This window comes from Mercenaria mercenaria, chromosome 16 (genome assembly GCF_021730395.1).
Source record: "Mercenaria mercenaria strain notata chromosome 16, MADL_Memer_1, whole genome shotgun sequence".
In the NCBI taxonomy this organism is placed as follows: domain Eukaryota; kingdom Metazoa; phylum Mollusca; class Bivalvia; order Venerida; family Veneridae; genus Mercenaria; species Mercenaria mercenaria.
Genome location: NC_069376.1, coordinates 23,809,509 through 23,826,396, shown reverse-complemented (window position 1 = coordinate 23,826,396; position 16,888 = coordinate 23,809,509). Strand labels below are relative to the sequence as shown.

Here is a 16,888-nt window from a genome sequence, read left to right as displayed (position 1 = left end):
CGAAAATATGAGTTATTTTATTTACAGAATTAAATACTCAACACTAGTGCCATCCGCCAGTTCTAGATAAAAGTATTCAACATATGTTCAAGTCACATACTACATGCATACAGGCTATAAAAAGAAATTCTCTATAAGATTCAACAACTTTATAAAAAAATATTCAAAAACTTCTACTTACAGTTTATAGCTAGTAGACCGGGTTTTTGTTAACATGTATAATAGTTCCCTTTATTTCACATGTCTTTGCAGCTAGAAATCTCGCCTAGAGAGTAAAATTAACCACATTTTCTGGGATTTCTTACATAACTCGGGTTAACGAGAGTTCATGTTCTGGAATATTCAACAGATTTATTGTAGACATTTTATGATTGTACAAAATTAGATATTTGTTATAGCAGTTTTTTTTCTTCAATATTTTTTTTCACAAATTACATTCTTCAGGTAGAAGATTTGAAATAGTTCAAAATATCATTACGGCTGCAGATAAGTATTAAGTTTAATTAGTCCAAACTATCAGATTACGAATTGGTACAGAAAAGTTTTTGATTATTAATTAAATACTGCATGTTACACCTACACAATGTGTTTACCTGTAGGTGCTTGTGATAAAACAGTGACCTGTAAAATATATAATTATTATATTATTACTTCTAATGGGCCAACGTTGGGCCAACGATGTTTTCTCTGTGTAAGTCTTTCCCTGAAAATCAGTATTGGGCCAATGCAGAGATATCTTTGACTGAAATTTAAGGTTGGTTCAACGTTGGCCCAACCGCTGTATTTACAATACTTATTAATCATCGTTGGGCCAACAGTTGCCCAACAACGATTATCCTTTGACGGTTTTCCGTCGTTGGTCCGATGACTTCATGTTTACAGGGTAGCAAGATGTTTCGAGATAACCGTTTTGAGAAAACAGAATTATCGTCAGATCTGTCTACAGTGTAAATACCATATTTTTATTTGTTCAAAAGTGGTGAGTGAAGCAATACAGCTTAAAAACAGGTAAAGTACAATAAAATGAATCATATTCGTGATTGTTTACTTTCGCAAACCCATGTGGTTCACTAGTACTAAACTTACAGACAGCTGTTTATAATACTCAACCTGAAGAATTAAAATATACTAGAACCCCATTGCAAGAACAATTGCTTTCATGCATTGTATTGACTAGAGACAACTAATCATGAAATAAAGAAATTAGCAACATGCAAATATGTCCAGTTTATGGTACCAATTCAATATAGGAGAGGAAGTTAAAGTGAAGTTATCTAAGCCACATCTACATCTATGTTTTGTTATCGAAGTGAATCAGGAAAATAAATAACTTTTCATATAGATTTAAGTACCATTTTCGGGTTGTGGATAGTCTTGTTTAGACAAATCTACACTTTTAATTTAAAAAAAAAATATCATTTTGAAATTAGAACTAAACCATGAAACTTGTATACGCCCTGTTTATACTGTCTGGTACCTTCACTTTAAGTGAGCAATCAATTCTAGAGGATATGGAGCCTGGGACAGCTTTGTCCAGGTTTGACTACGACTATGAAATGTTAAAGAAAATGGTGGACTTGGAAACTCAGTTGGCTAACCTTCAGAAGAGATTTGACGAGTTTGAAGCAAAGAAAGGTAATTGATTTAATTCTTCTAATTTTCTTAGATAAGCCATACTTTTTTGTTAGAAATGGACTGTTCTAAAATGTTACATGTAATTGTATAAAATAGTAATACACGCATTTAGAATAATTCGAAGAAAAAACATTATTCAAAGTGTTTGTCCATACGTTATAACATTAGGAACGGCCCACATCGATGTATAAAAACATGGTTTTATAGTACTAGCTAATTGTGAACAATAAAAAGTATAATATATATAGTAAATGTTTTTCCCAAAAAAAAACAATTTAGCAAAGAAAACGATGTTAAAGCTTTGGAAATACGAGGGCTGTTCAAAAATAACATTTTATCTAGCTGTTGTATAGCTAAATGAAGCAAAACAAAAAATATACCATCGTGATTTGCAGTCTTTGCAAATTTGACGCGATTATGACCATACATTCAGGAGTTACGCCATTTTGAAAACAGTCACTTACACGAACCCGGCGCACGGTGATCATATTTTAACGACGTCGTGCTTTCATCGAGCGTGCCTTCATCGGGATGCTTTCATTAAGTTTACATTAATCAATATTTGTAAGTTTGCATTAATCAACTTCTTTAATTAATTTTGATGAACAATACCTAGATCATAATAAGTTGTTTAGTTAGAATACTGAAAAAAAGTATGAATACTTATTCCAAGCATCTCAGACTTGATGCTCAACGTGAGTACTTGGTCTCGATCAGAAGGATCGTACATTGACATTAACGTCGATTCATGGATTTCTCCTTACCCCCCCCCCCCCCCCCCCCCCACACACACACACACACACACCCCACCTCCGCTGTCTTCAAGCAAGTTTGGGCCATTTACTTAAAGATCAAGACACAGATAATCGAACATTGTTGTGTCTTATAAATTTCGTTGCTTTCGCCAAAATTTCCACATAATTAAACAACTTCCTGATTATCTATGCGAGTCGACGACGACATAACATGCATTAAAAACAATAATATTCACAACGTTTACTTTCGCCTGCCACATCCGAAAGATGCCGTATGTGGCAACGTTAAATGTCACAACGCCGCTAAATGTCGCAACCACCGTTAGATGTCGCAAGGTTGACGTTAAATGTCACAACCACCGCTAAATGTCGGAAAATCGTCTGCCGCTAAATGTCGCACCTTTAACGTTAAATGTCGCAAAAATTTGCCCACCGTTATATGTCGCAACACCAACGCTAAATGTCGCACAGCAAAATAAGGTTAATTAAACATTCTTTACAACTTAGAGATAAGATTGGGTAATGCATGCTTGCATGCATGAGTATGCAATGTGTTGATTTGGGAAAGGCTGAAATGACCTTCAACTCTAATCTGCACGTTTGCTTTTCAGTGGTCCCGCAACATTCATACGTTATATATTTTATATCTAAAGGTTTGAGCACTAACGTGGTACTCGCCACAGTACTAAATTTATTTTAGGTCTGAACTATGTAATTCTGTGGAGTCATGTTTAGCTCATGAGACATTAAGCTCGCGCTTCGTATTGTCGCGCGTTGTATCGCATGTCTTGCGTCGACCTTATTTTCGTTACACAACAGGCCGGGAGCCAGAAATTGTTGATGGAGTGGGGGACGGGGGACACCAGTTTAAAAGAAAAGCGTCACCGGCGACGTGCGGTAGGTACGGGGTGCCTCTATCCGTATTTGTTGGAAAGTTTTTTATTTACAGGTATGAAATGTTGGCCTGTGATGCATATTTTGTCTAATTTTTAGGTACGTACTAGAGGGACACTCCCCTTAATTTAGGTGGTTAGAGGGCTTTTCCTCTTGACAATTTTGAAATACAGGTATGGAATGCTGGACTTTTATTGCCTTTTTTTGTTCTAAATTTCGGTGTATGGGAAGGGTTACTCCTGTCATTTTCGAGGGCTCAGGGGCTCCTCTCCCCGGGAAAGTTTGAAAAACAGGTATAAAATGGTTGCCTCTTGTGCATTTTTTGTCTTAATCTCAAGGTACTGGAGAGGTACTCCCCTTATTTTAAGGGGTCATGGGTTCTTCCCCCTGGAGAATATTGAAATATAGGTATAAAATGGTCACATCTGGGGCGTTTTGGGTGTTAATTTTTATGCCCCCGAAGGGAGGCATATAGTTTTTGAACCGTCTGTCGGTCTGTCCGCAATTTTCTTGTCCGGTCCATATCTTTGTCATCCATGGATGGATTTTCAAATAACTTGGCATGAATGTGTACCACAGTAAGACGACGTGTGTCGCGCGCAAGACCCAGGTCCGTAGCTCAAAGGTCAAGGTCACATTTAGACGTTAAAGGTCATTTTTCATGATAGTGCATTGATGGGCGTGTCCGGTCCATATCTTTGTCATTCATGCATGGATTTTAAAATTATTGGGCATGAATGTGTACCACAGTAAGACGAAGTGTCGCGCGCAAGACCCAGGTCCGTAGCTCAAAAGTCAAGGTCACACTTAGACGTTAAAGGTCATATTTCATGATAGTGCAATGATGGGCGTGTCTGGTCCATATCTTTGTCATTCATGCATGGATTTTAAAATAACTACGCATGAATGTGTGGCACAGTTAGACAACGTGTCGCGCGCAAGACCCAGGTCCGTAGGTCAAAGGTCCTAAACTCTAACATCCGCCATAACTATTCATTCAAAGTGCCATCGGGGGCATGTGTCATCCTATGGAGACAGCTCTTGTTAGAAAATATTATTTCCAAAATAATTGGGTGCAACTTTGATGAGTCTAAGTCACTACTAAGCCAACAAGGGTAGGGTTGGGGGTGGAGGGATCGACTCGGGCCACGATCCGGGCCTGTTACACAACAGGATGTTCAACTACGCGACACGAAAATACTGTGACTAAAACAGATCTGGTGCGCTTGTCATGGGGTGCTTTGTTTCTTATTGTCGTGCGTCATATCGCATTTCGTGCGTCGACCTTGGAGAGTAGACGGTCGACATGCAACACGACTCGCAAGTTACATTACGACACGAAAGTTATGTCGCGTGTCGTGTGGAAATACCGTGAGTGGCCATGTCGCGTGTCGTGCGTTTTGATCAAAGCGTACTGTATGTACTGTTCCTATAGATATACCTGCCAACCTGCCCATATAAAGATGAATATAACGGCCCAAAATTATGACGTAATTTAATCATCAAGAAACTTATATTTGTCTCCCTTCTAGTCCTTGGAATCAACAACCTTAACCATTTATGTTAGGAAAGCCATTTCTTTGAGCAAGTGTCTGTAGTCATGAATAATGAAATATACTTTAATATAAACATCCTTTCCAAAAAAAAATGTCACGGTTGCCTGACGTAGCGAATCATGTGTTCAATTAAATTTCATTAAAATCTGAAGTATTGCTAAAATCAACAAATACGACTTTAAACAATATTTAGTTTAATTCTTAAGTTTTGAATTTCACATGTAGATAAACTTTGCTCCTGAACAATTCTACAAGACAAAAATCAGTTACATGTCTTCTATATGGCGGTATGTTTAGAACACATACTTTTTTTTGTTTTAGATTGAATTATCTCGAATGCTCGACATATATGTCATGCGCTCGAGATAAGATATTGAGTACACGGGATACATTGACGTGCCATCATAACTCGCGTGTTCAAAAAAAACTATCATGAGCGCTTGACATATTTCCTAGAGCACACGGCATCTTACCTCCATAGTATTATTATCTCTGGCGCTCTGTATCTTATCTCGAGCACACGATATCTTATTTCGAACACGCGACATTTTGTTTTGAGAGCATGAGATCACGAGTTCACGACATCAAATCTTGCTAGCACGCGACTATTTTCGATAGCACGACTTCTTATCTCGAGTTCACGACTTCTTATCTCGATCGCACGTTATCTTATTTCGATTGCTCGTCATAAGTGAATAAACAACGTGAGCGTGCGTCCTATACATACCACCATTTTACTACTTTACTAAAATATAACATTTGTTATTAGATAGTTGCCAACAACTTACCTTCACGATACCAAATATAACAAGAGCACCGCAATGCGGAACGATATACGCACGAAGGCATGACCTTTGACTCCTAAGTGTGACATTAACCTTGAAGCGAGCCATCTTAAACAGGCGCTCTACACGCATTCTTGATATATTGAACATTTGTACCAAGTTTCTAAAAACATTTCGAGCAGTTCAGAGTTACAGAGCGGATACAAGACAAACGGTCATATGACCTTAAACCCCTAACTGTGAACTTGGCCTTTAAGCAAGTCGTCCAAACACATGCGAATGAAGAATTCTATATATTCATTCTTATCGTTTCCTTATATAATGTTAAATTGTTGTTGTAATTGTACAAATCTGTAATATACTCTTGGGAATAAATATGTTTGAACTAAACACATGCGTTCTGTGCGTCGTCTCGGTGCGGTGAACATTTATGTCAAGTTTCATTGAAATCCTTCAAGGGGTTCAAGAGTTAAAGAGCGGACCCGACATTGCTTGCGGACGGACGGAAAGACAGACGTACTTCGGGTTCATAACAACATAAAGCCCTTCGGGCGTATTTAAAGCGAATAGCTTCTATCAAATAAATAGGCTAAACCAGCCCAGCCCAGCCCAGCCCAGCCCAGCCCATTCTGTTTCATTTCAGTAAAAGCTGCTAAAAAGTATAGTTTTGTAATGGAAAAATTTAAGATATATACGACATTAAAATGTCTTGCCACCAAAGGATCGGACCCCGATATGTTAAAACACATTCAATCGCAATTTGATACACATGCGAACCGCACCGGTCTTATAAGACTTGAACCTGTCCGTGTAACTTATTATATACCCGTACCCAGTTAACCTAAACAGTGTAACTGTGTTTTGTACCAGCTGTAGAAAACGAAGATTTTCTAATAATTCTTTGTTGGGGACGTTTAAAGTCATAAGGCGACTATCCGGCTTCAATGGCGGCGAAAGATCCTATGTGGCCCTCTGTACATTCTTTCAGGAAAGCGGGAATTTTGATATTATTTTACTTTTAGTCTCTTAAAATTGTTTGGTTTAGTCTCATTCCCCCTGTCCTCATTATCCTCCTTTTCCGCCTACCCACACATAACCCCACCCTCTCTCCCCGTTCAAAAGCGTAAACAGTTATATTTTCTATTAACTGTCTTGGTGCTATGTGTTTGTGTCTTAGATTTCTGTGTCGTTATTCACCTCGTTCTCCACCCATACCCAACCCCCACAAACATACAACACCATTACCAAATCGTATTTAGTTAGAAGAAACCTCAGAATATTTCTGTCCTAAAACACTGGCCCTATTACAAAATAATTTCAAAAATATTTTTCTTGCGTGACTGTTCAAGCAAGGTGTGGAACTTAGGTGAGCGATCTAGTGCCAACAAGGCCCTCTTGTTGCCATACGCAACAGCACTTATCATTAATATAATTATTTGTATTACATAAACCTGTCATTTTTTCCCTCAAAAAAGTAAATATACGCATGGAATTGTTAGTCATAGGGTCAAATAGGAAGTGCGACATTTAGCGTTGGTGTTGCGACATATAACGGTGGGCCAATTTTTGCGACATTTAACGTTAAAGGTGCGACATTTAGCGGCAGACGATTTTGCGACATTTAGCGGTGGTTGCGACAATTAACGTCAACCTTGCGACATTTAACGGTGGTTGCGACATTTAGCGGCGTTGCGACATTTAACGTTGCCACAGCCGTACTACCGGTACATGTCGCCCTGGAGTGTAGTTGCACCTAGACGTATTTTCTGGCCAAACATGTACTATCAGTGCGAACATTAGCGGTAAAATGCAAATCATGACAAATAAAAAAGCGACTGCGCCGATAATACGTAGCTAATATAAATATAACGTTCTACGCGCTTTGCCTATCGGCAAAAATGCTTAAAAAATGTATGACCAAATAAGATAAAAATTGCAAACTACAATGATTTATTTCACTTTGCTCTTTACACAATATGCGGCTTTTGACAGTAACAGTCTACGTTATTTTTGAACAGCCCTCGTATAAACGATACTAACGAAATCCTAGGCAATCTATTTTTAAGAACAATTTTTGAATAAAAGTCATATTACACAAAATTGATAACACATTTGTCGACCATAATTTGATAACGTTTGATATGTCAAATACAGGTGTGGATATGACAACGGATTGTCCCGATGGTTGGTTGGCATATAAGGGATCATGTTATTTGTTTGGACCAAACAGTCTCGCCTTTGAAGCGGCTAAGGTACCTAGAGTATACATGTTTTTGCGAGGCTGAATTTTTTATATATCTAGAAATGTCATTGGTTAACGCGGTAAGCTCTCCACGATCTGTGTCCGCGATATGTGTCCAACTCTTGAGATATACACAGTAATAACATTTTCGTGAGTATTTATATTCATTTATATTCGGCAAAACGGACAGTCAGCGAATACTGAAAATTAAATCACTCGCGAAAATTTGTGATTTACAGAATATATTTAATAGATGCATGCATGCAAAAAATATAAACACGCTTAATTATTCAAAATTAAAAAAGAATGGGAGAATCTAAAAGTGCACTCATTTACTTTTTTAACTTGAAGAGGCTTTATAGACACTGAAATGTATTTGCTTTGCATAGTCATTTTCGGAAAAGTAAAATTACTTAGATATTTTAAAGTTAATTTAAGAACTACATCTTGAATATACATCAAGTTTATCTGTATGTAAGAAATATTTCTCCTGCTTATTAACTATAAAGCAGAAAAAAGCGATATGCTTTAACTCTTAACATGAATTTTTAACATTTTTTTCAAACATTACTGGCATGCTTCAATAATATAATTCTGAAAAAGATTCTTAAATTCTTCAAGACACAAATAAATTAATTGTAAAATAAATTGTACGGGTATATACGTTTTCTTTGATGGACGTTTTGAGCAATCACAATGACGCGCTCTGTTGCAATTAATTTAGATACATTTTTTTCTTCGTTTTGTAGGAATACTGTATTCGGAATGCTGTGTACTTGGTTCGCGTGGAAAATGCCCGAGAAGATGTCTTCCTTAAAACGTTTATGGACCAGCATCTTAATGGTAACGTTGCATCTTAAATATATATAAAGTTTCACGGCCAAGCGTAAGTTAGATCTAAAGAATTAAAGATATTCAAAATGTAAAAGAAAACTTGAAAGAGAGTTGTGACATTTCTCAAAAATTATGTATGCAAATTGAAATGTCTATATTTCGCAATAACTTACACCTATCACTTCAAGGCCATTTTCTGTCCCATTGGACGTAACACCTGACACCTATAACTACGAGTTTCTGTCCCGTTTGACGCACTGCCTGATACCTATAGGTGCGTGGCGAGTCTATCTGACACCTACAACTGTGAGGCCAGTTTCTGTCCCTCTTGACGCACTACCTAATACCTATATCTGCAAGTTCAGTTTCTGATCGTCAGGACAATCTACCTGACACCTTCAGCTGTGAAACCACGTCCTGTCCGTCTGGGCAAACTACTTGACACATAAAACTTGAGGCCAGTTTCTTTGCGTCTGGAATTATTACCTGAAACTTAAAACTCCGCGGGAAATTTCTCTGATTATAGACATACTATCTGATATTGCGAGGTCAGTCTCTGTAAGTCTGAACGCACTATGTAGCAGATACCTAAGCAAAGCAGGTTTCTTTCAGTCTCGATGCAATACCTAACACCTATAACTGCGAGATCAGTTTCTTTTCGGCTAGACGCACTATCTGACACCTATAACTGCGAAATCAATTTCCTTTCGGCTAGACGCACTATCTGACACTTTTAACTGCGAAACCAGTTTCTCTCCTTCTAAACGCACTATCTGACACCTTATATTTGAGGCCAGTTTTTTTTTGTCTGGAATTACAATTGACACATATAACTCGGCGGTCAGTTTCGGTCTGGTTAGACACACTATTTGACACATATTAATGCGAGGCCAGTATCTCTTCATTCCGATTTATTACAAGAAACATTAAACTAAGAAGCCACTTACTGGCCGGCTTGACGCACTACGTGACACCTTTAACTACAAACCCAGTTTCTGCTCGTCTTGACAAACTGCCTGACACCTATCATTTCTAGGTCAGTTTCTTTCCGACTGAAGTCATTGCCTGACACATCTAACTGCGAGGTCAGTTTCCGTCTGGCTAGACGCACTACCTTACACTTAAAACTGCGAGTCCAGTTTCTCTCTACCCGACACCTATAACTGCGAGTCCAGTTTCTCTCTAAACGACACATATAACTGCGAGAGCAGTTTACGGCTAGACGCATTTTCTAACACTTAAAACTGCGAGTCCAGTTTCTCCTTACCCGCCACTTCTAACTACGAGGTCAGTTTCTGTCTGGCTAGACGCATTACCCATCACTTAAAACTGCGAGTCCAGTTTCTCTCTACCCGACACCTATAACTGCGAGGAGGCAGGCAGATAAACTTATACACCGCCAATGCATCCCACACAATGTATTCCAAACATGAAGGGTGTTCTTTTTCATATAACTTGTGCATCGCCAATGTACCCCACATACCAAGGAAGTTCTTTTTCATGTAACTTGTACACCGACAATGTATCCCACACATGAAGGGTATTCTTTTTTTCCATTCCCAAAGACGCCGATTACTGGCTTGGTATAAATGATGATGAAACTGAAGGTGTGTGGAAGTTTACAGACGATGGAACAGGCGATGGTACAGACGATGGTTCAGAAGTTCCGTATTTAGGATGGGGCGGTACTGAGCCACAGGACGCTGGAAAAGGCGAAGATTGTGCCGCATTTGGTCAATCTCTTCAGTACAAGTGGAAAGATGTACCATGTTCTTCGCTCAGAAGACCGTTATGCGAGAAAAGGTAGTCTTTAGAACATCTTTGAAGTTATTATCTTTTCATAGATGCTTATTTTATTTTCCAAGAAAATGTTTATGTTAAGGAAGTAGAAAAGATTGCGGTGAAAATATTTTTTTTTTCAAAATAAAGGGTTTTATTTAACAGAATTTAAGCTCTTATTTCATTTTAGAAATATATTCCGCGTCTATATGTAATCTTGATATTAATACGGGAGGTTTTTTGCGGTCTCCAAACTGTACCATGGTGCCGTTGTTCTGAATGGCGATAATTGGTGTCGGAGCAAGGGCCCGTTTTTATCAAAGTCTGAAATTTATACAAAGGTTTTAAAGTGGTAATATTCTCTTTGCTCCTTTTGCTCTTTCTTAAGCATAGGCTATAATGACACTTTGCCGAAAGAACCATCCGTATATATAACAGCGTAATTAGAAATTGTGATAAATAAAGAAATTTCCCGTTCTAAACTCTAAATCTGGATTACAGACATTATACGGTGATGAAATAGGGAACCAGCAGTTGAACTGATATGCATTTTCCTCGTTTGCAGGCAGCCTACATCTTAAAGAAGAGCTTCGCCGTCTACACTCATGGACATATTACGATAATAAGCAAAAACATTACCTTTAAAGACTGACTGAAACAGTTACAGATCTAAATCAACATGTGTCTTGTATATATTGAACAGAGCATGTGCAATCATTTCTCAGTGACTCTTCCCTCTAAACACTTTGCCCTAGCGCGAAGTGTGTGCATTACACGGTATCTCCACAAAAAAAACAACGTTAGGGCGAAGTGTTTGAGAAAAATACTTAGAACAGATAGCAGACGCTTTGTGCGGACAGCACCCATTTTGTTGTCTTCGACGCACTTATCTTATGAAATCCGCCAAATGAGAAATGATTTAAGAGCAATAATTACACTTGATATTGAGTCAAGAAATACCGTTTGCTTTTCAGTTATTACACCCAAATGTAAGATTTGGATGCGACTGATTTCCATCGTACACGGCTATGTATTACTGCCAAAAACACAACGTTTATTATCCGAGGGTTGCTTGTATCTCACCCGGTGTAACGGTCATTCTTTCCCCAGTCAGTTTTTCCCCGGGGAAAAACTGACTAGTTAGTTCCCCTGACTAGTCAGTTTTTTCCCCGGGGAAGAAACTGACTGGTCAGTTTCTCTACCCCCAAGTCAATTTCCCGCCCCCCCCCCCCTCCCCAATTTGCAACTGGTTACTCTTGATCATTCTTCTGGGGGAGGGGGGGGGTGGAAACTAACTAGTCAATTCTTCACCCTTTCCACCCCCCCGCCTCCCCCACCTCGTCAGTTTTCTTGGCTAATCAGTTATTTCCCCTGTTAGTGAATTGGAACTGGTTATTCTTAACTAGCCTGTTTTTATTTCCGATAGTCGGTTTTCATTTAAATTTCATATAAAATAAGAAATATGTTTCATATTTTGTGTAAATTAAAGAAAAGTTTTTAAATGAACATATTTTAATTTCTGTTATATTTTTGGTTGCGGGTTTACCCGCTACCAAAGTTAAGTGTAATTCTGACAATCATATAGCATCTTTATTTGATTCCAAATCACATCCAAAGGATGTTCATGTGCTACACAAAAAAGTCCCATTCATGAACAATGCGGATTAATTATCAATGATCAAGCAGTTCTGATTCAATCTTTATCCATTCATAGATTGTTTAAGATTATATAAGATCTATCAATGATAAGGATTTCCAGCCCATAGTTACATCACAAGCTAGGTCAGACAGAGTTCATCTTAGATATGATCGTATAAGGCATATTTGTATTTGTTTTTCATTCATGTATATTTATAGATTGCTATTTAAACAGAAAATAAATCTAACAAAACCCGCAACCATCAGACATCTCAAGGCTTTGATTTTAATTGATGGCCTTTTTCCTGTTTCAATTTCTTCTAAGGTAACGAAAATACTGCTGGTCAGTTCTTTTCCCACCTAGCCAGTACTTGACCAGTAAGGTGGGGGAAGTAAATTGACCAGTCCGTTCCTCCCCCTCCCCCCACCCTCCCACAGCCAGTACTTGACCTGTCGGGAGGGGAGAATAAATTGACTGGTCAGTTCTTTCCCCCCTAGCCAGTACTTGACCTCTCAGGTGGGGAAATGAAATTGACCAGTCTGTTCTTTCCCCCTAGCTAGTACTTGCTCTGTTAGGTGGAGGAAGAAATTCCCCCTTAGCCAGAACTTGACCTTTCAGGTTGGGAGAAGAAATTGACTGGTTCGTTCTTTTCCCACTATCATATACTTGACCTGTCAGGTGGGGGAAGAAATTGACCGGTCAGTCCTTTCCCCTCTAGACAATACTAGCTCTGTTAGGTGGGCGAAGAAATTGACTGGTCTGTTCTTTCCCCCCTAGCCAGTACTTGACCAGTCGGGTGGGGAGAAGAAATTGACCGGTCAGTTATCCCCCCCCCCACCCCCCTAGCCAGTACTTGCTCTGTTAGGTGGGGGAAGAAATTGACTAGTCAGTTCTTTCCCCCCTAGCCAGTACCTGACCTGTCAGGAGGGAAGAAATTAACCAGTCAGTTCTTTCCACCCTAGCCAATACTTGACCTGTCCGGTGGGGAAATGAATTTGACCAGTCAGTTCTTTCCCCACTAGCCAGTACTTGACCTATCAGGGGGGAGAAAAAACTTACCAGTCAGTTCTTGCCCCCACCCCCCGGCCCCCTCCCCCCAGTGCTTGACCTGTCAGGAGGGGGAAGAAATTGGCCGATCAGTTCTTTCCCCCCTAACCAGTACTTGACCTGTCAGGCGGGAGAAGAAATTGGCTAGGGGGGAAAGAACTGACTGGTCAATTTCTTCCCCCACCTGATAGTCAGGTATATGCTGGCGGGGAAAGAACTGACCGGTCAATTTCTTCTCCCCACCCGACAGGTCAAGTACAGTGGCTAGGGGGGAAAGAACTGACCGGTCAATTTCTTCCCCCACATAACAGCAAGTACTGGCTAGTGGGGAAAGAACTGACCGGTCAATTGCTTCCCCCACGTGACAGAGCAAGTACTGGCTAGGGGGGGAAAGAACTGACCGGTCAATTTCTCCCCATACCTGACAGGTCAAGTATATGCTAGAGGGGAAAGAACTGACAGGTTAATTTCTTCTCCCCACCCGACACGTCAAGTATTGGCTAGGGTGGGAGGGGGGGTGGGGGTGGTAGGGGAAAGAACTGACCGGCCAATTTCTTCCCCAACCTGACAGGTCAAGTATATACTAAGTGGGAAAGAACTGACCAGTCAATTTCTTCCCCCACCTGACAGGTCAAGTACTGGCTGAGGTGGGGGGGGGGTGTGGGCGGGGAGAACTAACCAGTCAATTTCTTCCCCAACCTAACACAGCAAGTACTGGCTAGGTGGGAAAGAACTAACCGGTCAATTTCTTCCACCCGCCTAACAAAGCAAGTACTGGCTAGGGGGGAAAGAACTGACCGGTCAATTTCTTCCCCCACCTGATAGGTCAAGTATATGCAAGTGGGAAAGAACTGACCAGTCAATTTCTTCTCCCACTTAACAGGTCAGAAAAAAGGTCAAGTACATGCTAGGGTGGTCGATTTCTTCCCCGCATCTGACAGATATTAAATAGTAATGGCAATAAAAAAGAAACATATAGGTTTATTCAAACGAAAAACAAGACCTATTTCATCTGAAATTTAAATGGAAAATGAATAGACACTTGTATCCCTAATAACAATACCGAAAGAAACCAGTACTTGAAGGGAAAACTTGACTAGGGGGAAAGAACTGACTAGTCAGTTTTTGTCCCGGGAAAAAATCTGACAAACTAATCTGTTTTTTTCCCATATCAGAAAACTAATTCCAAACGGGGAAAAAACTGACATGGTGGTGGGGGGGGGGGGGAGAGAGAAACTGACTAGTCAGTTTTTTCCCCGGGGGAAAGAACTGACTGGGGGAAAACGGGGCTGTTACACCGGTCTTAAAAGATAGCGATGAAAAAAACTACCGCACGAATGAAATTTCAGAAGCGCACAGGGGACAAAATACGCTCTAACGTTGTAAGGCCAGAACAAGACAGTAGTCTCCCTTTTCGCTTGAACCATCGTTGACGTGATTCTATGAAAATAAGCTAGTCGTAACAATTTTCTCGGGTGCTTGCAATAATTTCTGTAAGAATACCATCAGCTATAGAGAATCGTGTATCTGGGCTACTCATTAAATATAGTGAAATCCTATAGATACGTCATTTGGGTCTTTGCAGAAACGAACACCACCTAGTCCAAAAGAATATGAAAATAAGAGATGCTTAGTTTAGTACGACAGTACTGATCTTTATACGTATTGCTGACAGAATTCCTGAAAGACGGTGATGATTATTTGATATATTTAAAAATAAATTTAATGGCAATGGGAGCGATGGTTCCCTTCAATTAAAGTGCGACTCTAGACTGAATACTTCCCACAGATGGTTTGGCACTTGAAATGTAGCGCCACGGTTCAGAATCTTTCCAACTGAAATCGAGACAAGTATTAGACCTTCCTGGTGTCAGTTAGAGACTTGAAGCGCTTTGTTTACCTCCAAGCAAAACATCTTAATAGAGCGTACGAGTGCCATCACGTAATACCTAATAATAGTGTGAATACTTCTTTAAGTTTTAGAGATCGGTTAAACCAAAACCATGAATAGTGGATTGTAGCGTAGTGGCCTGATCGTTGTACCTGAAGTTTGTCTTGAACACAACACATTATGACAGTTCTAATATTTTATTTACTACGAAGAGCAATGCACAGTTATTTATATTTATATTCAGTCTAATTTCACAGATATAATCAATGATGATCAATAAGTCTTTTAAAACAGTTCTATTTACTGCTCTATTTAACAACATTTCTTAATTATAAATGTATTTCAAATAAGTTTTTAACAATAAGCTTATTGAGTTTCAGCTCATGAGAGCGGGACGACATGTTCCTTGCCCGTCTTCTGGGCTGCCCCTCGACCAAAGAATGTATCGTGTATTATATAGGATAATACAGGAAAACACATCAGACACATTATCTAACTCCCTGACCCTAATAAGGATACGTAGAAAAGAATTCACTTATATGTACATTTTCATACTGAAGATTTGCCAACCCTGTCTGACTGTAAAGTTTTTGCATGATTTTTAACATGTCTCGGAAAGAAATATCCAAATTAAAATACCGAATACAAAGAATCTTGCCATTACACTACAGGATTTCAAATAAAAATTATGTATTTAGATATGATATAATAGAAAGACATATATACTGTTTTCATATTAAGTTAACAAATATTTCGTTATAAAACTCGCACAGGTATCTCGAAATTCATTTAGGTCAAAATTTTGGCGATCTCGCAAAAAATAAGCTCCGTCAAAATTCCTTCCTACTGTTTGCGTTTTCAGTCTGTTTAAGTCAAAAATGACTTCCGATGTGTCAAAGAAAAATTTCCTGTTTTTTTTCTAGACTTGTTAGTGTCCTATTTTCACATAGTTTAATACATAAATTTGTTTAAGCACTTACGTCAATACAAAAATGTATACAAATTGGCAAAACTGTTTCGTATTTGTTTGACCTTTCATAATGGAACTGAGACAACGAAATCTGTGTGATTTTGTCATGAGAATATCAGAATATCTTTACATGAAAAAGTAAAAGGTCTATACACGTGCATTTACAAACAATTTGCGGATAATTAAACGCAACGATATATTTGAGGCCAAAAAGTTTCAGAGGAGTTTATACAGAGCTTATATAAATTCATTGTTATAGACAGTGAAAATACCATTAATTAGAATTACGAATCAACGCTGAATAATATTTTATAATATTTTGGTATTATCTTTAAACAATACTAAATTACATTACTGAAATTTGGCAAACGTTTAGACAAAATGTGTTGTGAGTTCCATAAAGTCATTTATTAAAGCAACCTAAATACTGATTTTACGACAACACATAACAATATTGAATATTTCAAACAAGTAATTTTTTTACACAAAACAAATACTCTAGCACTATTATTTTGTCATAGTCAGAATGAAAAGTAAACTTTTTGAGCATAAACATTTCAACGAGGCATTTTGTAAAGGATCACAGGAGGAAAACTAGAGCTATCACTGAAGGTGATGAATGTACCCCCGCACGCACTGACACAGTACTTTGCAATTTGACGCACACAAGATTACGTAATTATGTGGGCTGTATGTACATAGACTCTTTTTATATAGTACAGTAACAAAACCAAAGTCCCATAACTCTGCAGAATATTTTTCTGAGAGAACCTAACATGCATCATACACAGTAAGGTTGGTACTGATCTTGGTATGTGAATTTTCATTAAATTGTGTGCAAAGTTCGGGAAATTGGGCGCG

At 38.8% G+C, this 16,888-nt stretch overlaps 1 protein-coding gene and 1 long non-coding RNA gene across 2 annotated transcripts in view; both read left to right on the top strand.

Moving 5' to 3' along the window:
* Positions 1-16,888, top strand: part of LOC128549535 (uncharacterized) — a 233,860-nt gene that overhangs the window by 122,892 nt on the left and 94,080 nt on the right. The window lies entirely within an intron of this gene.
* On the top strand, positions 1,301-11,441 carry LOC128546134 (perlucin-like protein). Its single transcript, XM_053526392.1, has 5 exons — positions 1,301-1,635; positions 7,780-7,877; positions 8,617-8,710; positions 10,267-10,504; positions 11,046-11,441. The coding sequence occupies exons 1-5, from the start codon at positions 1,440-1,442 to the stop codon at positions 11,059-11,061; spliced, it is 642 nt and encodes a 213-aa protein (XP_053382367.1). The 5' UTR covers positions 1,301-1,439; the 3' UTR covers positions 11,062-11,441.

What these genes read in the sequence shown, in the direction of transcription:
- LOC128546134 (XM_053526392.1), top strand. Translation starts at nt 1,440, where the DNA reads ATGAAACTTGTATACGCCCTGTTTATACTGTCTGGTACCTTCACTTTA. An exon ending in CGAGTTTGAAGCAAAGAAAG is followed by an intron (nt 1,636 to 7,779) that starts GTAATTGATTTA and finishes TGTCAAATACAG; the next exon opens with GTGTGGATATGACAACGGAT. An exon ending in TATGGACCAGCATCTTAATG is followed by an intron (nt 8,711 to 10,266) that starts GTAACGTTGCAT and finishes CCATTCCCAAAG; the next exon opens with ACGCCGATTACTGGCTTGGT.